This window comes from Brachycentrus maculatus, unplaced genomic scaffold (assembly GCF_059751285.1).
Source record: "Brachycentrus maculatus isolate JH-2025_06_01 unplaced genomic scaffold, ASM5975128v1 h1tg000039l, whole genome shotgun sequence".
Lineage (NCBI taxonomy): Eukaryota > Metazoa > Arthropoda > Insecta > Trichoptera > Brachycentridae > Brachycentrus > Brachycentrus maculatus.
Window position 1 is genome coordinate 3,822,727 of NW_028280793.1, and position 27,171 is coordinate 3,849,897.

Consider the following 27,171-nt stretch of genomic DNA (forward strand, 5'->3'; position numbering starts at 1 on the left):
ATATTTAAATATAAAAATAAAAGTAATATTTATCAACTATGTATATAAAAACGTTTATTCAAAACGTCAAATCTCATGTAGATTCACCGATTATTTTGATAATTTTAACACAAAGTTGCATTGAAACACGCGCGTGTTTTTATATGCTCTTTTCTTTCTTTTCCATTTAACCACAGCAACGGGTGAACTAGTGCAACTAGCTTTAAATAAATTGTAAAATAAAAGATTTTTTTCATTTTGAAAACAATCAAGAAACTTATTATGTCGTTCCATTTCCATTAATATTATGAAATCAAAATAGTATACAATAATTTTTGAAAAATCCTCTTCCATACGCTCTAGTATTAATGTTCCGGACGTGGTAGCGTGTAGGTACGTATTTATATGCAATGTACAACTTTAAAAAAAAAGTATTTTCAGAATTAGAATCTTCCAAGAATTTCCCGACACGCGGCAAGAAGCGAAGGAAAATAGAAAATACCCTGTTACCGTGTTATTTCATTCGAGTTCTTCCGAGTCTGAGATAACCGCCAATGCGCGAATTATGTAACTTCTTGTAACATGGAATATCTTCATCCTTTTCTCACACGCTCACGGCATGTTTGGCTAGGACGTACGTTCAAGCTTCACTTTCGCAGGAATACGGTTTTCGCCGGGACCGAGATACGACTTTTCGCTAAGACGTACGTTTCCGAAAAGGGAGAACGTCTAAGATCATGCGTAAGAAAGAAGAGGCTGCAGCTAATTCAATTCTCGCTACTACAACGTTCAGCCAATCACGTCGGATCTTGTGTGTATTCGGGTCCTTTGTCATCAATGGGTTATGGAGCAGTCCATTATTTGCCGACAAAAATGAATTTTTCACTTTGTTCGTTGACTTTAAAATAAATGTTAAACGAATGACATCTTTGTAACTGGTCTAAAATAATCGAGTTTTACATGTTTCGACGAGTAAACACTTAAAAAAGTGTGCATTGATAATACGCGTAGGAAAAGTTCAGCACGCCTCTATAGTAATAATGGACTGTACCTACTTCAGCTGACTGCGTTGTACGCAAGGCTACTATTTAGTAGTAGTCGGGTGTTTAACGGAGCCGGTTGTTTTCGCCGTTTCTTAGGAATATATTTAGAAATGTCATTTTTAGACTTAAAATGGATAATGGTCTTTTCCCGTAGCTAAAATTGAATCGAACTATCAAAAAATAAATCGCGCATCGCCTCAGGTTTCATGGCCATTTGAGAAATACCGCGCCGTTTGACGTTTATGCTCTTAGCGTTGTGTCAAGTGTCATCGGTAGTCGGGAGTGACAGCCGGTTTCAATCTCGAAAATATGCTTAAATTTCTAACTCACAAACTTCGTACGCATTCCTTGAATGAAGAAAATATCCCGGAAAAGGTTTGTACATTAATTAACCGGCTTTTCATATTCATTTAATGTCAGGTCAAATGTTTTATGAAGGTCATAGCTTCGTAGAAAATGGCTGCCCCAGAGCTCGTCGAGAACAAAGGATTGGATTATTTACTGTTTTAATTTCCTTATTTTGACTCGGATGAAAGTGACGAAGAATTAAACATGGTATTTCTCAGACTTCTTACGCGTTCTTACCTTTAGAATTCGCGAATTACCTGAGCAATTTGGACTGATCGGCGTCAAATATGGCTGACGTGAGATGCTTTTTCGGGCGATTTTATTTATATTTTTTTTAAATGTACAACTCTCTTCCCCAGGTTGACGGTCACGACTCAGGGACGGAATCTGATGATGAGATAGACCTGCCCGATGCAAGTAAGTTTCAGCCGAAAGGCTTTTGAGATACCCTTAATTTCAGTAATGACTTTCACTCTCGTTAGATTTGCCTACTCTATTTTTGTCGGAATGTCACATTTTTCTTTTTTTTTCTTCCGGAAGAAGTGAGTGTACTGATACATAATTTCTCATTTAATAAACAGCATATTTATTTATTTAAAGATTCTAAATAATTTAATGACAACCTAGTAATTAGGTACATTAAAAATTCGTAATGTTTGGTGAAAATATTTCACGATATACATTCTTTTTTTTTTTTAAATATATTATTATGTTGTTTATTCACTATGTAATTACACATAATTTTACTTTGTAATTGATAAATATTATGTATTTATATTATTAAATACGTTATTTGCCGGTTTAATGTTAGAACTACCGGCTTTCTTGCGATGCTAACAAAATTAACATCCAAATCATTTTTGGTTTTTTACTTTGAGTTTTGGACTACTGTGGGTTGTAGGGTACGTTTTTAAGTTTTTTAGCATTTATATGATAATTTATCTCGGCGGTTCTTGTGAAAGTGTAATATTTTGATTTATTAAGAGCCAATTCGTGTAACAATAAAAGTAATGTATGTATGTTGGAAATAAAAAGATCTTCGTAAATTCTAAATTCTTCTTCAGCCTCGTCTTTATTGCTGAGCGTCGTGATAATCCTGTCATTTTCTATAAATCTAAATAATCCAGGCAAATTAAGCATAATTAGCTTTTAATTTTAATTCTTTTCGCATCACTTTGATACAGCTTCTATAGTTTTCCTGTAAATTGAGTGCAAGGGATTTTTTTTTTCTGTGCAATGTAAGTGGTGTTTTTCAGATCTTTGGTTTGTACCGTTTGTAGATAATTTAATGATAGTTATTTGTTTTCTTTGACAGTTGTCGTTTAACTTACCGTTTTTGTGGAAAAAAACAAGGCAGGGACATATTTAGCGTGGGTGAAGCAGACATTCGAGGGGTGGAGATTTCTGAGGGGCTCTTCTAGATTCCTATGGAACAGTTGTGTCGAAAAACAAAACTTTTTGTTTTGTTGAGGTTGATGCTTAATTCGCCCGGACTAATAAGCATCTATTTTTAAATGAAACATTATTTGTTCTTTGAGGTTTGATATGAATTCATCTAAGTTTAAAGGTGATTTTCCATATCACTGTTCCAGTCCACACACTCGAAGGAAATGAGATGTTTAAAAAATTTAACCCATCGTTTCTTACAAAAAATTAAACCGCTGGGTTTTGTTTTAGTATACGCATTATCCAATATAATTTAAAAATTCAAATCGATTTCATTATTTTAATTATTAGTGCAAGTTATCTTTGAATATTGTTGTTGTTTGAGTGCTAAGCGTGTACGATTTTTTTAATCTTATTCATTATCTTCACCATAGAATGAAGACTTCATAAGTGCCAAGTAATCAATGATATCAACACATGTAATATACAGAGTTACTGATAATTTTTAGTTTTAATATTGTTTTGTACTGTAAGCACGTAATTCATAATGGTACCTACCTATTTTACATACGTTCTAGATAAACATACCTACCGTACTTTGTCAGTAGGTAATTTTGGCGTCTGTCCGTCTTACGTCACCTAGTGAGGGGCAGACAAGCCGGCGCTCGCGAATTCGCCAGGTACTAAGAACTTCGCATTTTGAAATACTTATCAATAATAAACACCTAAACTTTGTCCGCCTGCGTACTGTAATGGTCAGCCGATTACACACCGGGGTACTTCTAGAAAATTTGGTGATGGACTTACAATCTTGTATTTATTTAGATTGGCAGTGACAGGTATATTGAAAGCTTTTAAATGTAAATTCTCAGTAAAATCGGGAAACAATTTTATATTGTTTCACATTTTCAATAAATTTCGCAACTTAGTTAAAAAAAAAATTGCTTAGCAAGAGCAGATCTGTCAGGAAGCCTAGATGGGCATGCGGTGGGACAGCTTTCAATGTAATGGTCAGCACGCTCGGCTACCGCACTGGAGGTCCCGGGTTCGATTCCCAGGGGGGGGTCAGATAAATATAAGTGTTTTTTTCACTCTAATAATTACAACATTTTGAAACTGTACAAATACATGTACTTATTCACAAATCTGGATTATGTCGAGTTAATTTTTTTTACATTATTATTGACATCTCAGCATAGATAAAGAAGAATATGGAAGTCTTCCATATTCTTACGTTAAGACTTCCATATTCTTCTTCATCTCTATTGAGATGTTATAAATAACTTATATTTATTCAATATCATCCTGGACTGGTGCCAGAAACGGAGGGCTGATCACCTTTCCTTCATATGTTAACGCTCAAGATAACACTGCGTTTATATGACGCAGTGCCCTATACACCACGTGAGTGCGTTTGGGTGCCGAAGAATACTTTGCATCAAGTACCTATCTCATTCCATGTTTTTTGTGAGGCACGCGTCATTCGCTATTCAAAATATATCTCTAACCCTTATCCGCACCCCAATGGTGCATAGGGCACTACATCATATATACGCAGTGTTATTTTGATCGTTAACACATCAGCCCTCCGCTTGAGGTAACAGTCCAGGGTAATATTGAATAAATATTACAGTGAAAAAAATTACTCATAATATTTATATGCCCCCCCCCTGGGAATCGAACCTGGGACCTCCAGTGCGGTAGCCGAGCGTGCTGACCATTACATTGAAAGCTGTCCCACCGCATGCCCAGATCTGATACAGGTGGAGGGAAATATATACATAAATGATTTATTTACAAGCATATAAATTACCTACTTAAAAGTTATTAAGTATTTTTCCAGTTTAATTTACGACATCTAGATTTCGCTAGAGACCCGCGTACAGTGCTATAATCATGCGTTATAAGCTCTTCTAGTGGGCGCGCTAAATAAATATCGTGTCATTTGGTAATTTGATAAATCCGACTCGCATTGTAATGTAATTTTTCCGGATAACGATAATTTATTAATTTCGTGTTTTCGCGGTATTTGTAATCGGCGCTTAATAAATCTAGTTTGCCCTCTGAGCTAGGTCCCTAGGTATTGAGTTGCGATAAAAAAAATCGTTTTTTGATATCTCAACATAGATGAAGAAGAAAATGGAAGATGATTGACTCATTTACTCATTTTTTTCTTTTATGTACATAACAATTGACATCAAATATTACATAAAACATATGGATGATCAGTTATTACATACACAGACACACACATACACATACAAATATCGTTCACTCCTTTCAAGAACGTCATAAATCAAAAATCGACAATTTCCAGCTGTGCATGTTTTCGGAATGCCCAGAAAATGTACTATATCCCAGCAAAAGAGGCATATTTTTAAGTTAATATTTACTCGCTACAAGGCAGAAAGTGTTGTTTTTGCATTTTAAAGAAAAGGTATTGTTTAACTATTTTTTTAAATATACTAAATATTTTTCAAATGGTGAAAAAACCTTCAGGTTTTACCTTAAAAGATCTGGAGTCGTAATAATCGTCGGGTATGTATGAGGAGATGCATGAATGTGGAAGAGGCGATAAATGTTTGCAAATACAGAGTGGTGTGGCGTTCGATTCCCTCTGCCTACCCCTGCGGGGAAGCGGCGTGATGGTAAGTTAGTTTTTATTTTAAACTATATACTAAGTTGTTATTTTATTATATATTGAGCGTATTCAAATACTTGTTCACACAATTTGAACTAGTATTTGGACAAACTCAAAATGTTGTAAAAAATGGCCATTGCATGTAAATCTTTAAAAAAATGTATGAAAGAAAAGAAAAATATCATTAATCAAATAAAACAATAAACCTTGAGTGTAAGTCCCTCTCCATGCACAAGAGCCCAGTCTCTTTTTAGGAGAGGCACAGCGAAACTAAATTTATAATTTATTTTGTTTAACAAAAAAATATGTAAAACGAACTCCCTCTCTAAACACAAGAATCTACTTTATTAGAGAGATAGAAACGTTATATTTGAAATGTATTGTATATTTACCAACTATTTTATATTATTTAAATATGTATTTTGTAAAAGAAAAATATATATAAGTTTGCAAATATATATCGTAGTTTCGTAGTCGTACAAGAGAAAGTGACTAACTAACGAAACGTAAAACGTTCAGGAGGCCCATTTAAGTCACTTTTGCTTGGCAAGAAAATAAACATCAATGCAGTAAGTCATTTTTAACAAGTCCATATATTATACTTCCAAGTTTAAAATCTTTTGGGATTTTTTCAGGGTAATATTAAGCTAGTAAGATATCAAATAGTCAATGATCACGTTTTTGTAAACAAATGCACTTGGTCTCTTTCTCCTGTATGACTACGATATAAATGTGCAGAAATCGTATTAAATTCTGTGAAAAAATGTAACCATATTAAATAAAATAAAATAAAAATAATAAATAAATAAATCAGTTTTTCCGGACGCCTGCCTCCCCGAGAGTTTTATCGGCTAGGTGCTATGGAAGCTCTCGATGTAATAGCCGAGCGAGTATGATTGTGTTCTCGCTTGTGTGCAATAAGTAGGTACCATCTGTTATACTTGTATTACAGCAGACAGGCCCGCTGCCCTTGAACTCGGAGTTAGCTCGGGCTTTCATGGGCGCGGGCGGGTCTGCGCGCAGATACTACACTCGTATAGTACGCCAGGGGTGGCGAACGACTAAACCGCGTGACCAATTATATAACCCTCTCGGACTTATAGATATGATTTATTATTATTATTATTTAACCACCCTACATATCTCTCACTCCTTTCAAGAACGTCATAAATAAAAAAATCGTCAATTTTCAGTTGTGCATGTTTTCGGAATACCCAGAAAATATACTGTATCCCAGCAAAAGAGACATATTTTTAACTTAATATTTACCCGCTACAGGGCAGAAAAGGTTTTTTTTTACATTTCAAAGAAAAGGTATTGTTTAATTATTTTTTTAAATAAACCAAACATTTTTCAAATGGATAAAAAACCTTCAGGTTTTACCTGAAGTTTTTTTCACTTTTTTTTAACTCCTTGTCTTTCAATAACTCTTTTCTTTTCAAATATTTATTTCGATGGGAAACCTATTTTTCAATACAGAAAACTGTGTTTTAAAAATAAATAAAAAAACTTGTGACCCGTTATTTATTATTGTTCTCTCAGACGGACGAGCGGCAAAACGTTGTATGATAGATGTTCGAATGGTGATATAAGGAAATAATGCAAGGCTGAGATAAGGATTATCGATAAAAATTAAGATAGGTGTGTTGCGATGGTTTGGGCATGTGAATCGAATGAGTGAAGAAAGGATATTTAACAAATTTATGAGGCGAATGTGATTGGTAATAGAAGCAGAAGAAGGCCGAAGAAAAATTGGCATGATCGAGTACTCGTATTTCAAATACTTGAATGTGGTCAGGTCAGGAGTAGGAATAATCGACGTGCATGTTTGAGAAGATGTATGAATGTGGAAGTTGGCGTTTTATTCTCTGCCTAAACCTGCGGAGAAGCGGGTGATGTTTAGTTGTTTTTTTTTCATTTTTATTTTATTGCTAAACTTGACCCACTTGCGAAAAAGATTCGCCATCCCTGTAATACATAGTGCTAGGCTTGTTTCAGGCCAGACCAGTTTCGCAGTTTCCTGCTATCCTCGCGAAGTTTCGTCTGCCGGATATCGCTTTACACATCGCCTAATAATTCCCCGCAAATTGATGGTTCTAATAAAGCGGTCCGGCCTTATTGTGGCTTTCTTTTAGCCAGTTTTATCTCGGATATGAGAAGTCCACTTGCAAACCACGCTATGTTAAAAAATAGTTTAACATAGTTTTTAGCTAATGGCGGCAATCGGTAGACTATTTTATGTATTAACGTCTTTGTTTAACATAATCTGAAAAAATTCGTTAAATTAGAAATAAAAATGAAATAGAAAAATCAATTTTCTTGCAAAACTTGCTTTGCCGATCGATAGTTCACTTTCAAAAATCTCTATGTTACTGTAAACTTGCTAAGTTTCGTAGTGACATCATGCAAAATCGTGCAAATCATTGAAATCGTGCGTCAAAAACGTAATCATGCATTTAAAATTTAATGCCTTTAATTTTTTTTTTCAAGAAGAACTACATGAAAATATGAACTGTAGTAGAAACTGATAGTAAAGAGACTTTAATGCTTGAAGAAATGTATATAAGAGTGTAATAATATATTAAAATTATAATTTCTCAAGAGTAGTTAGGATAGAAGTTTAAATATGAAACTGTTTCAAAACTAATGAATGATAAGAAGAGTGTAGTTTCAAAACTGCCTATGTTGATTGAATACAATTGTATTCTATTGCAGTTGCAAAACTATTTATGTTTAAAGTAATTACGAAAAACTGTCTATGTTTAATTTTAAAATGCAAATTCAATGATTATTGATAAACAGTGATTTCATTTCGTAACATAAATGAATTTGGTATGATCCTAGACTTATATAATACGCAAATGAATGCGCCTTTATATCTTAACTATAAGGATAAACATTTTTATCAGTTTTTTCAACTAATTGCTTTTTTAACATAACGTGATTTGCGAGTAGACTTCTCATATGATTGGACGCACGTAGGTATACGTATCATTTGTAGTACCGATTTTATACGCTGGCGACTCCTACTCTGCGGTTCGTACGAGTTTTCATTCACTCGGCAAAACCTGTTTTCAGCTCTAGTTTTCTGGACTAGAAAATTACTATCGCTCGTTGTTTGCTGTTCAATATTTCAGATGGTATTTATTCAATTACTAATTTGGTACTGCCTATCAATCATTAGTGCTGTTAATCGTTAAGGCGGGGTAATCATAGCCCAATAGCCCGCAACTTAATTTTCAAACCCTGGTAACATTTAACGTAATTGCATTGTTTGTTTGAAACACAGTGGGGACACTACTACTGCTACCATCGCGCCGTTTCCCGTTCCTAGGCAGAAAGGATGGAACGCCACACTCTTCTACCCTGACATACACTCGCTTCTTTTACATCCATGCATCTAGTCTTAAATGCCCTCCGATTACCCAGACTTTTGACACCACCAGATTTTAGGTTCTGATTGACCTGGTCGTGCCAAGTCTTTTTCAGCCATCCTCGTTCTGTTCTCCCGTTCACATTTGCCAAATATACTTTCTCAGTCATTCTCTCTTCATCCATTTGCTTCACATATCGACACCCACTTTTTTCTGTCTTTTTTAGGAACACAATATTGTGAATTTGAATTTGTACTTATGTGTACAATAAAATAAATTATAAATTACATAATTCACAATGGGAACGGATATAAGCACGATTTTTTTTCTTGATCGAAAATTCTGTGCATAAAGGTTTTTATTTTTTAATGAAAAAATCTTAACAATAATCGACGAGCGAGTTTTTTCTCACGTTTTACCATTGATAATCGTTTAATCTTATGGATAGATAACTGATTACAATCGATCATTCATTTACCGATAAACGGCGATTATAATTCATTTACAACTGTAATCATTTAACAATATTCATAACCATTGATGAAATTTACAAATTACCGCATGTATTCGTATTCTCTTATCAATGAAATATCAAGTTTTTATTTTATTTTTTGGCAAATTACATGCATAAGTCACATACTCATGTATCGCTCACTCCTTTCAACAACGTCATATATCAAAAATCGTCAATTTTCAGGTGTGCATGTTTTCGGAACGCCCAGAAAATGTACAAAGCGGCATATTTTAAACTGAATATTTACCCGCTACAGGGCAGAAAGTGTTGTTTTTGAAGAAGAATGACGAATGAAGAAAAGATATTGTTTAATATTTTTTTTTAAATGTACTTAATATTTTTCAAATGGAGAAAAAACATTCAGGTTTAAAAAAAAAACAATAAGATCTGTTGCACAGTAAAAAGTTCAATAAGTGGCTTGAAATTTATTTTTAATGCATTGTATTATATTTTTTAACTTTAAAAACGATATCCTGAAAATAACGATATAATATTCCCTATGAATAATTTCCATTACTCATTTTGGGACATGGGATTTAAGGTTAACAAGACTGAAAACAAATAAGAAAACACAGGGCAAAATGTAAAATATAAAGCAATAAATGTTACAGTAAATAGACATAAAAAAAACATTAGGTAAAAACATGTTTGAAGGAAACAAATGAGAAAATATAACTAATCTCTAACACAAATATCATACGTTTGATAATGCCCAAACAAGGCGAAACAATTGTCACAATATAATTTTTTTATGTGTTTTTGTTAATAAAATACAACTTAGCAGACTCAAAAAATCTGTGTTTGATTTAAAATTAATATTAAGTTATTCAAATTACTCCTATGTATTCTTATAAGGGTAAGGGGTGCTCGCAGCAGGATGGGTGAGAGGGGGATTGTTAATTAACTGGATGCGTTTTGTTACGAATGCAGTCTCGCAAGCGACACAGACGGCAGTAGCGTTCCCTACGCGACGCGATGCTAGAACGAAATGGAAAACGTACGTGACTGCTCGCAGTGGCGTCACCTCAGGGGGTAGTAATGGAGGCAGGAGCATACGAGAACGCGACGTAAATGGTTCATTTCCTACCGTAACGAAGAAATATTATTTAACCCTTTAACCGAGAAACATCTTCCTTTTAAGAGTTTCTTAATTCAGTCACATCACCCCACTACTTCACCAACTGCACTGGTACGCTTTTCCAAAAGAGAAACAATAATTGTCTTTTCTTGAATGTTTTTCATAGATACTTTGTGGCACATTTTATAAACTTTATAAAATTAAACAACTTTGTTTTGACCATTTTTTTTATTATTAGTACACTTTAACCTACCGGTTTCGATATGAACTTTGTCATCATCAGGGTTTATTAAATTCTAAAACATTAAAAACATTAAAATACTCATAATTAATTATATTCCCTTGCCAAAAACATGCACACACGAAATGTGGAAGTTTTTGGTAAGAGAATGTAATTAATTATGAGTATTTTTTTAGAATTTAATAAACCCTGATGATGGCAAGGTTCTTGTCGAAACCGGTAGGTTAAAGTGTACTAATAATAAAAATGTGGTTAGAACAAAGTGGTTTAATTTTATAAAGTTTAATAATTGTCTTATTTATTGATTCTGCAGTCACTTTGTGGTAAAGTCTATCCATTTTCAATATACGTAAGTTTTGTTTTGAATATTGAAAGCATTAACTTTGTGGATCATATTGATTTATTATTTCGAGAAATAAAAATACTTTGTGTTCTGATCCACTCACATTTTTATTAACCAACTAGTTTCGGCAACAACCTGTTGCCCTCTTCAGGGTTACATTTATTACTAATAATAGTAATAAATTTTATAGTAATAAATGTAAAAAAATTAATAGTAATAAATGTAACCCTGAAGAGGGCAACAGGTTGTTGCCGAAACTAGTTGGTTAATAAAAATGTGAGTGGATAAGAACACAAAGTATTTTTATTTCTCGAAATAATATACTTAAGTTTTATTTAGTAATTACTACTATTTCTTAAAATCTATTGTTGGCACGTGTTTTGATGCATTCTGCATCATTTTCAAATACCATATATGAATTTATTTATTTATTTGGCGTTTAATTTGTAGAACTCCATTTTTTGAGTCAAATTCAAATTTTTTTTACTCTAAACTTAGTAGACTCGAAAAATTTGTGTCTAGATTCAATATATAAACCATAAGTATATGAAGTCTAAATTTTAGAGTTGTTCCTTTGAACGATGAAGGTTGATGGTTTTGCCACTGATAAAAAAAAAACGCTTTTTTTTATCAGTGGCAAAATGACAACCACTAAAGCCTCCTCCCCTTTTTGTCTAAGTTCCCACTGATTAAAAATTAATAAATCACGGTAGATTTTAAGAAATAGGGGTATTCACTAAGTAAAACTTAAATTAAAAATTATTTCCTCATCTAGCGGTCAAGCGGAACATTATTATGTTTATCGTGTGTTGAACGCGTGTTTAAATTGTATAATTCAAATATTTTATTTGGATATCGCACGATACTATAATTAATCGAAAATAACTATACCATTATTATTTTATCAAAAGAGTTATCTATAATACTCCCGACCGCATTTCTCCAGGGTACAATAATTTAGAGATAAGAAGAAATTCGTATTTGATTACGCAATTTTTCATGTGCTCTGCGGTATGATCAATAATCCTAATAAGTATATAATATAATATGTAATATAGTATATAATTCTAATAAATATTATATGAAGTGCGTTTGTTTCTATGTTCATGATAATTACATATCTAGAGCCGGTGTCAGCATAAATTGTTTGATGTTCCAATATACATGACCGATAGTCATGCCTGTTGGAATAGCCTTTAAAGCTCCTGCCAACGATATTCTTCAACCCGGGAATTCCCGGGTCTGGTGTGGAAACACTTGGCACCCACATGTGCGATAACTAATTTTATTTTAATCAGATATCGGTATATAATCAATCATGTAATGTACTTCGCTAGAATACTAGAAAAGAGCTAACATATGTTGGAGAATATCGCTCTGAAAGGGGCGGGATTCTCCTACTCTTTATGTAGACTTTAGCTTTGTATATTTGCAAATTATAATAATTGTGTAGTTCCCCGCCTTTTGTCTATGTTCCCACAGATAAAACATAATAATAAAATATTCAATTTTAAAGAAAAAAATTATATTAAGAAACAGCTCCTACCGTCAACGTCCCAATGACACACGTCTAAAATTTGGACTTAGCTTCACATACGGTGTTTGAAAATAATGCGGAATGCGTCGAAACACGTGTCACAGTAGATTTCAATAAATAGTGTACCGTAATAAATAAATTACTAAGTAAAACTAAAATTAAAAATAGTTTCGACTGGAATTTAAGTTTTTAATCTATATATTATCGAGTAAGTAAAAAAATATGGTAAACAAACGTTAAATATATCAAATTGTTGATATTTTTTATTGATTATTTACTTATCAAAAGAACGTTTGTTTTTTTTAATGAAAAAAATGTTATATGAATGACTCTTAATTTTTTTTTTTTAAAACAAAAAAAAAACATACGCATTTAAAAATAAATAGGAGTAATTTGAATCACTTAATACATTGTTTATAATGTGTGAAACATATAACGTGATTAAATTACGATTAAAGCTATGTATATAGAAAAAAAGTAATACAACTCGTATAGAATAAACTTTTTAAAAAGTAAATAGGATAAGTACTTATAAACATAGTACATACACGGTAAAGGAGAAAGTATGAAATAACATCAAACTTTAGGAGGTATGTACAGTTTACTAACAAGCGAATTTGGGAAAAGTTTGATAAAATAAAACTTATTGTTTCTGAAGGTAAACTTGGAACACTGTAGAATTAGCTGAAACTGACAGAATACTAGTATAAATTAAACAAGATTGAATAGGGTAAAATATACAATTCGTACAAAGAAAAAGATTTAGCAAAAGGCTGTTATAATATTATGCCATGTTTAATACAAGTTGGTAATTTTATGTGAATCTATCAAAAGATGAATTAATGAGAGATTTGTTGTTATAATACTCTATTTTATTAGACAGAAACTAGTTGTATTTGTTTTTTGTGTAGGCAAAGTGTTTTTTGTTTGTTTTTAATAGTTGTTTTAATCCAGGACGGGAAAATCCAGGAAAATAGAACGAGGACGGCCGAAAAAGACTTGGCACGATCAGATCAATCAGAACCTAAAATCTGGTGGTGTCAAAAGTCTGCGTTATCGGAGGGCATGTATGACTGGATGTATGGATGTGAAGGAGGCGAGGAGTGTATGTCAGGACAGAAGAGTGTGGCGTTTTATCCTCTCTGCCTACCCCTGCGGGGAAACGGCGTGATAGTAGTAGTAGTAGTTTTAATCCACAAATCAGGGTTTCTCCACTTAGGATTCATTTTTACATTTTTTTACTTCTGAATCTGGTTAAATGAAGGCAAGGTGTTCCCTCCTGCGCTTCGGGGACCAGTCCAGGTTAATATTAAATAAATATTTATGTGTAAAATCACAAATAAATGAAATAAAAAAAATTAATATATATTTTTTAATTAAACGTTAAATGTGCTCTCTCAAATGATTAACTTATGGTGGGGACTGACCGGAGCCATTTTGTCGTAACGTAACACGTTACGATGCGAGCATTCGTACAGTCAGTACCTACAGCCAGCCGAGCGCTCCATCCATAGTTTCGGATGCTCGCTGATGCTCGCCGCGAGCGATGTTACGACGTTACGTTACGACGAAATTCTCCGGTCAGTCCCCGCCTTTACGACTAAAGAAGAAAAATCCAATTTAATATTCAATATAGCAAACAAACATAAACGGCATTTTCTATGTTCCATATAAGGTAAAAATAAAATAAAATAACAACTCCTTATTGGTCGATCGTCGTGTCTATCTTGATTGACCACCCTTCGAGCGATTGTGGTGCAATATAAGTTGGATAAAGATGGCAAAACTTATTGTGTTTGTAGCGTTCATTCAGTAGCGTCGCATTTTCAGAATGCCATTGATTGAAAGGAGATTACTTGCGACTCTCGAAAGGGAGCCAGTTTTTTCGTCTTGTTATTTTGCGGCTTAATGCGTCGCGCGTCGCGTCCGCACCGCGTCCGCGGTCTGCCTGCATTCTTACCGAAGGGCTACCTCAGTGTTGCTTGCTACATACCACCAGGACATGTATTATTACCGGTTTTTCGGTAAACCAATCAATTTCAACATATTTTTAATTTTTAATTTAAATTTCCCCTGGTAAATACCGACTAATTAACCATCACGCCGCTTCTCCGCAGGAGTAGGCAGAGATAATAGAACGCCACACCAATCTGTTTTTGCACTCAATCTTCTCCTTTTCCGCATTCATACATCTCATATACACACGCCGATTATTCTGACTCCTAACCTGACTACTTAGAAGTATTTGAAATACTTTTACATACACCCTTTGAATTGAACTCGTGACCTCCAGTACGGTAGCTAAACACACTTACCACTACACCACGGAGGCAGACACAATCAATGCTCTATAATTTTCTGTCATATTATTAGCTTAATTTTGTACTTTAATAATTACAGGTAGATTTTAGAAAACCGGTATAAACTTGACATTTTTACCGGTTTTCCGGTAATGTTGTACGCCCTACTAGACGCCACAGAGCGAGTGTGCAGCATAGAATGAAGGGGAATTATTCCGCGATGCGAATGTCTCTAAGTAACCGAGTGATATGGAGCGCGGAGCTTCGCATCGAACCGGTTCCGAGCTTTTTCCTTTCTTTGTTTTAAAGTCCCAAAAGCTGTGTCCGCTGTTCCTTTTAAGGGCCTTGGACGTACCGTTAGGCGAAATTCGCTTGATCGATTACGAAAGTTTTAGAAGGGCCCAGTCCTGATTATTTTTGTTTGAATGATTTGAATCATTTATTTGAGAACGATAACTTGTTCTTCTGAAACAGTTCTTCGAAAATCAATGTACAATGGAATCTCGGAAATCCGAACTTATTGGGGTAGTGGCCTGTTCGGATTGGGAAAAGTTCGGATTAGCCAGGTTACACACCTGTACTCGTACTACTTCATTTAACGAGAACGATAATTCTTTTGTCGGCATTGTTGAATGAAATGCATAGTGTCATTTCTGAACCCATTTCTGGAATCCCGCGACCCATTTATGGAGTCGTGATGGTATCCAAGACGGAGATCGAGTCGATCTCGTTTTTTTTAATAAGGATCTTATTATGCATGCAGCAGGCTTTATTTTGATGAAGCATGAACGAATGCACGAGCACGTACACCGTACTAGGTACGACTACACGTATGGTATATGAGTAGATTGAGTAGTCCACTTGCAAACCACGCTATGTAAAAAAAAGTTTTTTTGTTAATAGCGGCGATCGGTAGAAAATTTAAAATCTTATCGTCTATTTTATATATTAAATGTTAAAATCAAAAAATTGATTTATCGAGTCTACTAAATGTTTTTTTTTATTGTTAAAAAACACACAAAAATACATTTGTTACAAGTGTTTCGCCTTGTTATTAGACATGAGTGATCGAATTAAAATAACCAATTTATTTACGACGTCTTTAAAATAAGTCGTTATTAAATTCGGTTTTTGGATTCGATTATTCAAAGCTAATGACGCCTATCAGAGCGTTAATGAAGTTGCGTATTGCGTATTTCCTACTTCTAATATATTTCACAATTTAACATAAAAATATTATAAACTAAGAAAAAGTAACGAATATCTTCTTAATCGGGTAACCGAATAAGTTTGTCCGCCTCCGTAGTGTAATGGTCAGCACGCTCGGCTACCGTTCTGGAGGTCCCGGGTTCGATTCCCAAGTGGGGTAAAATAAATATAAGTGATTTTTTCACTGTAATATTTATTCAATATTACCCTGGACTGGTACCTGAAGCGGAGGGCTGATCACCTTTCTTTCTTGTGTAAACGATCAAGATAACACTGCGTTTGTATGACGCAGTGCCCTATGCACCATTGGGGTGCGGATAATGGTTTTATTATTATTATATTATTCACTACTCACACCTCTACTTGTTATAACATTTTTTAATTCGTTTGAAATTTGGTAGGCTCAAAAAATCAGTGTTAGATTTTAACATTTTATATATACATAAATTAAAATGGAATTTTACAAATCAAACGCCAAATCTATAAATAATTATCGTCTATGTTTAACATAATCTGCCAAAACTCGTTTAGTTAGGAATAAAATGGAATAGAAAATAAATACTCTTGCAAAACTCGCTAGGCCGAACGACAGTTCATTTTAAAAAATCTCCCAAAAAAGCGCAAATCGGTAGAAGATTTAATCGTCTACAGATTGCCGCCATTGGCTAAAAACAACCTTATTTTGTAACATAACGTGGTTTGCAAGTGGACTACTCATATAATCGCTCGATCTCCAGCTCTCTGGTTCTCTACTAGGCTAGCATTATTCGAGCTATCTGAGAAATTGCCCATAAACATTCTACCTCGGGTTTGTTTATATTTTCCATTTCGTTCGTATATGTAATTAATTATTTGTGAACCTAGCTTATAAGTATCTACTACGTAAATAGATACTAATAAGCTAATACCAATAAGTATCTACTGCGAAACTAAAAATACAAAAGGATTTGATTCTTTAAATTAATAAAAATAAAAAAATAATTTTATGTAAGCACGAGTACTGTTTTATTTTCTCAAAAAGGTAAGTTTTTTTTCGATAAACTACCATAATTTATTGGTTCTAAATTTTTTTTATAGATTTTGGGTTATTGATACTATACAGATTTTATACAGATTTCTAGGCTTTAGATTTTTTGTTTTTCAGACTGCTTCTTTTTCCAACTACATTTGCCTGATAAATTTGTTTAACCGTTCTTTCCTCGCTCATATTTTCCACATGTCCAAACCATCTTAACACACCTTTCTTAAGTTTTTCAATAATGCTTATCTCAGCCCTGCATTATTTCCTTATTTCTAACCCAGTAGGGACACATTATTGGAAATTTAAAATTGTCATAATGAAATAAAAACATGTATAAAAAAATACCTACATATCTACCGTAACATAGTAGTCGATATGTTCAAGTATGTACAGATAGATGATGTTAGTTACACAATATAACAATGCATTAGAATAACAGCAAGCCAGTTATCCATAATCAATGGTCAAGTCAATGCTGCGGTCATGCCAGAAGGGGACGGGTGTATCCCCAGGACACGGGAGGAAGAGAGAGAACGGGAGCGAGATTGTTTGTTTTGCCGTCCGCCTGGCCAGACATTTCACTAAAAAATGAGTATCCTATTCACGATTCTAGAGCCGGAGCGTCTAAAAACTGGATTGCATATTTTAGCCACTGTTTACTTTGTATTATAATGTAGCATCGTTCGTAATTGTGTAATAAAATATGCCCACAGATATATACCATACATTTAGATAATAAAATGACAATTGTTTGGCTTAAGAATTGAGTTTTTGTTGCTGTTTTTGTTGATGTTGCAATAATCGCATAGCGGGAAAGAGTTTTTTTTCTAATTATGCCACCCTTGACGAGAGTGTGTGATATACACACACACAGTTTACTTTGTATAGTAATTTAGCATCACTCGTAAATGTGTATAAATGTAATAAAATATGCCCACTGATATTCATTCAGCTCATAAAATGACAAACGTTTAGATTAAGAATTGAGTTTTCTTGTACACAACCTGGTTATGCTTAGTTTTTCTCGGTCTTCCTCTGCTTCTTTTTTCAACTACATTTGCCTCACCGTTTAAAAAATAAATTTGTCTAACCGTTCTTTCCTCGTTCATACGTTCCACATGTCCTTACTAAATATCCTAACTAACTATCTGTATGTATGTTCTAACTAACTATATGTCCTAACTAACTATTACCCCACTTCACAGCGACAGAGTGGTGTGGCGTTCAATTCCCTCTGACCAACCCTACGGAAGTGGTGTGATGGTTATGTGGTTAGTCTTGATGTGTTCACATTTCTCTCGGTGACGGTGATTTTTTTGTCAATCCGTGATCAATATTAAACGTTTTAACAGTCGAATTGGTTTTATTGTCGACTAAATAGTAAGAAGAGGCTTAGTTATGTTTCTATGGGCTTACAAAAATTCGTTTTAATACTCTGTTATGCGTATTTTTGTTACATATTTAACGTGGTGAAGAGGTAGCCAAATTGGACCACTGCTCTTATACATACAGTATCTACTCAATGAATTAGGGCCACGCAGAATTTTGTTCAATTTCTCAATTCAAACAGAAATAACTCAGAGAAAACCTTGAATAAAACAACATTGAATTTTATTTACACATGAACACTTTATTACGCTTAAATTATGCATATATTTTCATATAAATATAGTTAGTATTTAGTATTTCCACCTTTGGCAGAAATAACTGCCTCAATTCTTTTTGGCATACTTAAAATGCACTGTTGTATCATGTTTTTTATTTCTTCGTCTTCTGACCAAATTTTTTGAATATTTTTTTTAGACAGTCTACTGTCGGATTTGGAAATGAGTAAACCTTATTTTTAACATGCTCCATACGTTTTCTATAGGATTAAGGTCCGGAGAATTTCCAGGCCAGGGGAGCAAGGCAGATTTTTGTTGGACAAAAATTTTATTATTGATTTAGCCCGGTGGCAAGGTGCCCCATCCTGCATGAAGGTGTATGGACCTTCTGTTGGGTCGAGTGTATGGTAGAAGGGCAATAAAATTCGTTCGAGGACCTGCTTATAGGAATTTTGGTTCATTGTTCCTTCCACGAAAAACAACGGTCCAGGTAAATTGTTAATAATACATGACCATATCATTGTTGCAGGGGGGTGTTTGATAACTTTTACCACACAGACCTCATTGTAACGTTCCATTTGTGTTCTCCTGACGAATCGACGGCTCTCTGTCACGGCTTCTAACCGGCACTTATCACTAAAGATGACCTGAAAAATAATGAAAATTTAAGTTTAATTTAAATATATAGGTTTATTTACTAAAATGATATGTTGAAAATTCAATTAAAATAAATACCTTTTTCCAATCATCTACCGATTAATTTCGATGTAGCCTGGCCCATTTTAATCGATCCGCTTTCATTCGTGGTGTCAATTTTGGTACTTTTACAGGGCGCCTGCATTTCAGATTTACTTCGTAAAGACGTCGCCTCAGTGTTGATACCGATATATTTATACCCTCTTCTTCCAATTTTATTTTTAATGTTTTTGCTGATGCACTACGGGTTTCTAAGGCACTTTGAACGATTTTTCGATCAGCCCTCGGTGTTGTTTTTCTAATCCTACGACAGTTCTTTCGCCGATTGCTGGTGGCGGGTGACTAATTTTTTATTGATTTTGAAAATCTGTCCACTGTTTGACGAGAAACGTTTTCTTTTTTTGAAATTTCTCTATTAGATAGTATTCCTAATTTCAGTAGCACTATAACACTAGACTTTTTTTCCTCAGAAATGACTTTACTTTTTCCCATTTTGTCCTTTCCAAAAAAAACACTTGTGTTTACAAAAAAAAAATTATACTTTATGAACTAAAATTAAAAATGAAGTTTTTTTCACAAGACACGATAACTATATAACCTCTCTGAACAAAACAACAACCAGAACTCAAGAAACTTCACTAATAAATGAGATAGGACTATTTTTTGAACTTTCAACTATCTGTCTACCTGTGCTAATTAGGGACCTTTCTCAGAAAAAGGGTTTGAAATTTTGTAAAGGCATAAATAATCCAGGTATATTTTACATATTATTGAAGGTAATATACATGATATTAGATGTCAATAGAAAACTTAAAGTATTTATGTAAAATAATGGGTAATAATCCAAAAGATTTCAGAGTATTCAAAAAAATATTGGGTGGCCCTAATTCATTGAGTAGATACTGTACATTGTATCAGTTAGATTCTGGAACACAAAACGCGATGTGGCTAAGTACGTCGTAGAGAGACGCTGAATGCTATATATGCACTACTGTATTAGCTTTACAGTTCACACCCTCCTACGAGTACCATTCGTGTAGCATTCCAAATTCTCCATTGATGCAGACACGTTTCTCGACCTTTTTCAGGCGACTCCCGTCACGACTGCTTTTTAAATACATCATCATATTACCGAAAAGAAAGAAACCCTAATCTCAATATTATTAATATTAAAATCATTTATCATTTTTACTTTTATATTTTTTTACAAAGGTGTTAGTAATATTAGTATATATCCACTCGCCTAGACGTACCCGTCTCTTCGTCAGGACTACACTACAACAGCATGCAAACAATACTACGCGTCACTACCATCTCACTAGTGCATGTCAGACCTCGGCCCTTAGTGCATCGCTGTTCTGCAATCTGTAGTGCATTTTGGTCCTCGCGACCAAAATCGCTTGTGATCAATATTTTATGTAGTTACAAGTATGTAAATAGTGCTATGGTAGTGACGTAGTTTTGTTTGCATGCTGTTGTAACGATTGTCCTGACGAAGAGATGGGTACGTCTCGAAACCGGCAGACAAAAAATCTCGGTAAGTGGTTATATACTAATATTACCAAAATTTACGTTAAAAAATATAAAAGTGGAAAGAAACCATAATTAAATCAATTTCTGTTTATTAATAAAATGAATGTATTTCGGGTTTATCTTTCAGTTGTTATGCTGAGTAGAGAGTGGGATAAATTAAACGAAGAAGACAGTGGTGGATTCGGCGTATAACCTTGAGTTTTAGCAAGTAATTTTGTATGGACCTTACAATGGCCAATCAGCTTATTTACAGCACAATAAAATTTTTGGGGTATTTAATAAAATTTTAAGGTATTTAAAGAAATTTATTTATAGTTTATTAGAAGATCTTAGGAATCCCATGAGATACGCTTTCTTAAAAGTTTCATAATTATTTGAAATTTTTACTAATTATTTATTTCGTCTTTCAATTCCGTCTCTAGATGACGTTACGCATATAAATGCCATTTGTATTTTTCATGTTAAAAACGTAGCTTTATAACGTATGTATGTATATTTTATGTATGAACATTCGAGAAGCTTTAATAACACACATTACTTATTCTGTGTATCTCCTCGCTAATAAGAATTAATTGAGTAAATATATGACTAGAGTTGAAGGCAAAGTGTGGATAAATTGGCGTACAAGAGAGTTATAAAAGATGGTCGCCAGATTTTTTTCAAAGGAAAATGCAAGGTTTGATAGCCGAATTTATTAGTTCAATAGATCCGGTCTTAGTGAATGGATCCACTGATCCGGATCTTTTGAATAACCGGATCGCACCCACCTCCACTATATTGACCATAATATATTTCAATTTACAATAGATTTTTGTCACGATGTTGGTTTATTGGCTAATAAATTAATATGAAAAATCACAAGACTATCGATAACATTCTTATTGAAATCTGTAGAGAACTAAGCTATTAAGGTTTAAACTTTAGATATTTTAATAAAACGAAAAATCTGCATTCGCATACGTCATCAATTTTCCGTCATTGAACGTTTTATGACGTCATATAGTTTATTGTCTATGGTTTATAGACCTATAATAGTAGTAGTGTGGATTGGTTGTTTACCACTACACTACCATCTGTGTTATACAAATATGATCGGAGGGGGGGAGGGGGGGGAGGGTGGACCATAGACATCAACAAATAGGGCTGCCAATAATTTAGCAACGTTACCAATATTAATTTAAGTCCATCGTTTCTGTGACGGCATTCCTTACCAGCTTACGAAAACAACGTATTTACGAAGGCGAATTTTCCACAAGAAAATGATGAATGAAAATATTGATTATATCGGCTGTTATAAACACAAAACTAGTCTTATATAATCCTTTATGGGTTCAGTATTTTTATTTTATTTTATTGGAAGGAAGAACAACAGTTACAATATATGATACAACAGAATACAAAAAATAAAATCATGAGTACCAATTATAGTTCTTCACAACTATGCATAATAGAGGTCTATATAAAGGAAGAACATGAGACAAGGATGGGATAAAGAGAAAAGGAGATGGCAGTGATAGGAAACGAAGAAAGGGAAAGGACAGTGAATAGAATTACATTTTTAGGTTTATAAGATTTCGAACAATTTAGCTTTAAATTTTGAAAGATTGGAGTAGAACATATCAAGGTGGGTACATCATTCATTAAATTTCCCACAACTTCGATAACTTCGATGTTAAATTAGATATTACTCCCGTCTGACAATGATCCGTTTGGAGCTTGCTGAATAATTTACTCGGAGAGATCGAATGTAGTTCTTATTCTATGTAGTTCTTATTCAATAAACATTTATTTTTATTTTCCATCCATGTCTGTTGACCTTGGGTGTTCAGAATAATAATGAATCGTGTCTGTGAGCATTGATTTACGGTTTGACACCACTTCAACGTGTACCTTATAACATTTTGAACCCTTTTCTGCAAAACATCGTAGATGCCAAAATACCATTTTCAATATTTCTTTATTTTAATTTATGTTATTAATGTGTTTTAGTTCAATTATATGAATTGCTTTATTTATTTTTATGATATAGTTGAAAAGAAATTTATAACTTAAGGGGATGTTCGCAAAGACAAAATTCATTCGCCGGCCAAATGCCGAAGAAGTGACATGTCTTTCCACGCCTGATTCTTTTAAAGAATAAAGGATATTTTTTTGTTTATTAGAAAATATTTTTTAAAAATATATGTATAAATATATATATGTATATATAATAACAATAAAACCCTTATCCGCACCCCAATGGTGCATAGGGCACTGCGTCATATAAACGCAGTGTTATCTTGATCGTTTACACATGAAGGAAAGGTGATCAGCCCTCCGCTTCAGGTACCAGTCCAGGGTATTATTGAATAAATATGACAGTTAAAAAATCACTTATATTTATTCTACCTCCCCTTGGGAATCGAACCCGGGACCTCCAGAACGGTAGCCGAGCGTGCTGACCATTACACTACGGAGGCGGACTATATATATATATATATATATATATATATATATATATATATATATATATATATATATATATATATATATATATATATATTATATGGTTTATATTTGAACCCCTCACCATTCCATAACACTTTTCTTTTCAAAACCATATATTTATTTCGAGGAAAAACTTATTTTTTCAATACGATAACGGTGTTTTAAGAAAAAAATCAATTAATTGAAATGTTACCTGGGTTTAAAGAAAATTAAGCTGCAACTTATCGAATACTGAGCCTTAAAAACTCATAATTTCAGAAATTATTGCGTTTACGATATAGTGTATTTAAGTACATTTACACTTTTGTATGTATCTGCGTAAATAGTAAATATATTATGTTTATCGATTTTCTGCAATCTGTATTATAAACATGTTTTGAATATTATTTACTTTTCTATATTCGTCTCAATGGGTGTGTGCTGTCTGAATGTGTAGACCTGATATCGCTGAGATGTCAAGTCTATGGCACGCGGAGCATTTTATTTTTGGTGACACGTGGAAAAAATCAGCAATAAATATGTATTTTCGAATGAAAATAAATCCAATAACGACAACAACACCAAGACGTAGAAAATCAAAAATTCATGACTCGCTATTTACGTATTCAACAGTTTTTTTTATACATCGAATGATGATTGCTTCCTAATATTTTATTTACACAAAGTCCACAAGAGCCAATTGCTTTGTAAATAGTGGAATTTACTTTTTGCATAAATACACACCTTGTTTTTATTATTATTATTTAGATTGATAAAGTTTAAACTGACATTAGTTGAACTGAAATTATTTATTTATTTATTCACACAAACGCCCAGAGGGCTTTTACAAGTAAAACTAGACGTAACAAAAAAATGTAGAGTTGTTATAAGTATAAGTTACATAAAAATAAAGAATTGTTATAAGTTACTTAAAAATATTCTTCTTCTCCTAACCCTTATCCGCAGCCCAATGGTGCATAGGGCACTGCATCGTATAGAAGCAGTGTTATCTTGATCGTTAAATACACGAAGGAAAGGTGATCAGTCTTCCGCTTCAGGTACCAGTCCAGGGTCATATTAAATAAATATTAGACTGAAAAATCACTAATATTTCTTTTGTCTCTCTCGGGAATCGAACCCGGGACCTCCAGCATGGTAGCCTAGCGCGCTAACCACTACACTATGGAGGCGGATAAAAAATATAGAGTTGTTAAAAGTTTAAGTTGCAAAAAAATATAGAGTTGTTATAAGTATAAGACGAGAACATTCAGATACATAAAATAACTAGAAAGTATGATCTACATTACTAAAATTACATGAATAGTCTATCTAGCTGACAGAAAACTATTGATTATTTATCTCTCACATCATTTAGGAATACAAATATTTTTTGGTGGTCTGAAAATACACCATGAACCATCACACAATTTGACCCATTGACGAACTTCCAAAACTTGTAAGAATTGAGTTACGTATACACAGGAATGTTGTGATACGTTGTATGTATCAAGGATAGAAGAATTTTATCAAATAACACCGTCAATATCGTATCTCGATATATCCAATGAAAAAGTTTAGGTAACTCTGGTACAATGTATAGGTCAGGGTTGCCATACGTCCCGACACGTTATAAATAATATTAGTAATTTTATGACGAATGTTTTTTTTAACTAGTTCAATAATTACATCACCTTGACACTCACCCCTTGAATATAATTTTTTTGGAGTCGACTACCTTTTTTTGGACCTTTCGGGGAAAATGTCTGGTAAATATGGGAACCCTAGTGCAGGCAGTGGCGTGCAGAGAGAATTAATTACGGTAGGCAGTAGAGGTAGGTAGTAAGGTAATCTGGTACTACTGACCAAGGTAGACAGTAGTGGTAGGTAGTAAGGTAAGCTAGGTACTACTTACTAGGGTAGGCAGTAGAGGTAGGTACCTGTTTTTTTTTGGGAATAGCATTTATTATTTACCTTGCTTATTATGTACAAGGTATATAATTATTAGGTACAAGGTATATAATTTTTTACAGAGTGTGTTGAAGTTTTATGTAAGTGAATCTAATTAATTAGGAGTACTTTAATGTTTTTAATGTTTTAGAATTTAATAAACCCTGATGATGACAAGGTTCTTGTCGAAACCGGTGGGTTAAAGTGTACTAATAATAAAAATGTGGTTTAATTGAAGTTGTTTAATTTTATAAAGTTTATAAAATGTGCCACAAAGTATCTGCGAAAAACATTCAAGAAATATATAATTATAGATCATCTAGTGGATTTTTTTTTCTAGCTAATTCAATATGTTTTCATTTGAATCTGTGTTGGGAACAGGAGGGATTATCTAGTGTGGGCCAATCAGGAACTTCTCAGCATTTGCTCATTGCTGGGAGGAAACCACGTAAAACTCCTCAGGAGAAGGCGGACTGTTGACTGTCATCAGCAGACCTTCCGTTCCACTAGAAGAGGGTTCGGCATTTTGTGTCCTAGCTAATAGTAGGTAGTAAGGTTAGCTAGGTGCTACTTAGGTACTATGGTAGGCAGCAGAGGTAGGTAGAAATGTATGTTAGGTATTACGTAGTAAGGTAGGGTAGTTTGCGTTTTTACATGTCACGCGGGTAAGTTGGGATAGGCACTGCTTTTCTGCCTATATGGAATGCACGCCCCTGAATGCAGATACCTACATACTTGAAACGTAGCACGTCACGTATTAATACGTGTAATAGAAGCCAAACATTGAATGTCACGGACTGGAAGTTCCTAATGATCCCGCGGTTGTGCGAACAGTAGTAAATAGTAATACAACATTGTAGCATAATAATTGATTGAGTCGCTGTCTGTGTGACAGGAATACATTTATATTTAGATATGTATCCGCTGTTGTCATCATTGTAAATTACTAGTGTCTGCAGCGTTGGCTTGTGGTCTGTTTTAGGTAGAAATATCGTTGAAAACCAAAGAATTTGTTAGATATTACACCTACGTATATCACAATAAAATGTTCATATTACATACATTATTTTTTTGCATGAATAATGAAACTGTAGTAAGCAAATTTATTCTAAACTAACTGTACCCGGCTACTCGTTGCTGTGGCACAATCTGATTAAACGAAAAAAATAGAAAGCACACATCAAATACGTTTTATTTCACAATTTGGGAAGCAACGAAAATATCAGAGATCTGTATGGAAGAACAATGCAATCGGGAAAATTTTAAATGCCAAATGACAGCAGCTGTCAAGAAGCAAGCTGCCTGCCTTGTTTAGTAATGCGTGTATTGATGTTATTTCCAACAGATGGCGCTGCCTTTGTGGTCATAAAAGTTGTTCAAAAAACATGTTTTTACTTGTCACAGGTATAAAAAAATGCGCGTATTCGAATGTTACGTGGTGTTAAAATCTGTAAACAAATCAGTTTGTAGCTTTAGGAGATTTTAGATTAAGAACAAATGAACATTTACATTTTTATTTATATAGAAATAGATTATTATCGCGGAGGAGAATGCAATCATGTTTATAAGAAAAATAACCGTACAGACATGTACTTCAAATTTACACTTTATTATATTTTAGTAGTATTTAGGAGGATCTTAACTAACTAACCATCACGCCGCTTCCCCGCAGGGGTTGGCAGAGAGAACAGAACGCCACACCACTCTGTCTTTGCAAACATTCTCTTCCACGTTCATGCATCTCCTCATACATACCCGCCGATTGTTTCGACTCGTAACTTGACCACTTTCAAGTATTTGGCATACTTGATCGTGCCAAGTTTTTCTCGGTCTTCCTCTGCTTTTTCCAATTACATTCGCCTCATAAATTTAGGAAGATCTTAAAACGTAAAATATGAGAATTTTTACTCA

At 33.8% G+C, this 27,171-nt stretch overlaps 1 protein-coding gene across 1 annotated transcript in view; it reads left to right on the forward strand.

Moving 5' to 3' along the window:
- Nucleotides 1–593: 593 nt before the first annotated feature.
- Reph (Regulator of eph expression) overlaps nucleotides 594–27,171 on the forward strand; it is a 155,150-nt gene continuing 128,572 nt past the window's right edge. Inside the window, exons 1-2 of the mRNA XM_088277182.1 lie at nucleotides 594–1,397; nucleotides 1,730–1,787. Of these exons, the coding sequence (XP_088133308.1) occupies nucleotides 1,332–1,397; nucleotides 1,730–1,787 (124 nt within the window). The 5' untranslated portion in view covers nucleotides 594–1,331. The remainder of the gene's footprint in view (nucleotides 1,398–1,729; nucleotides 1,788–27,171) is intronic.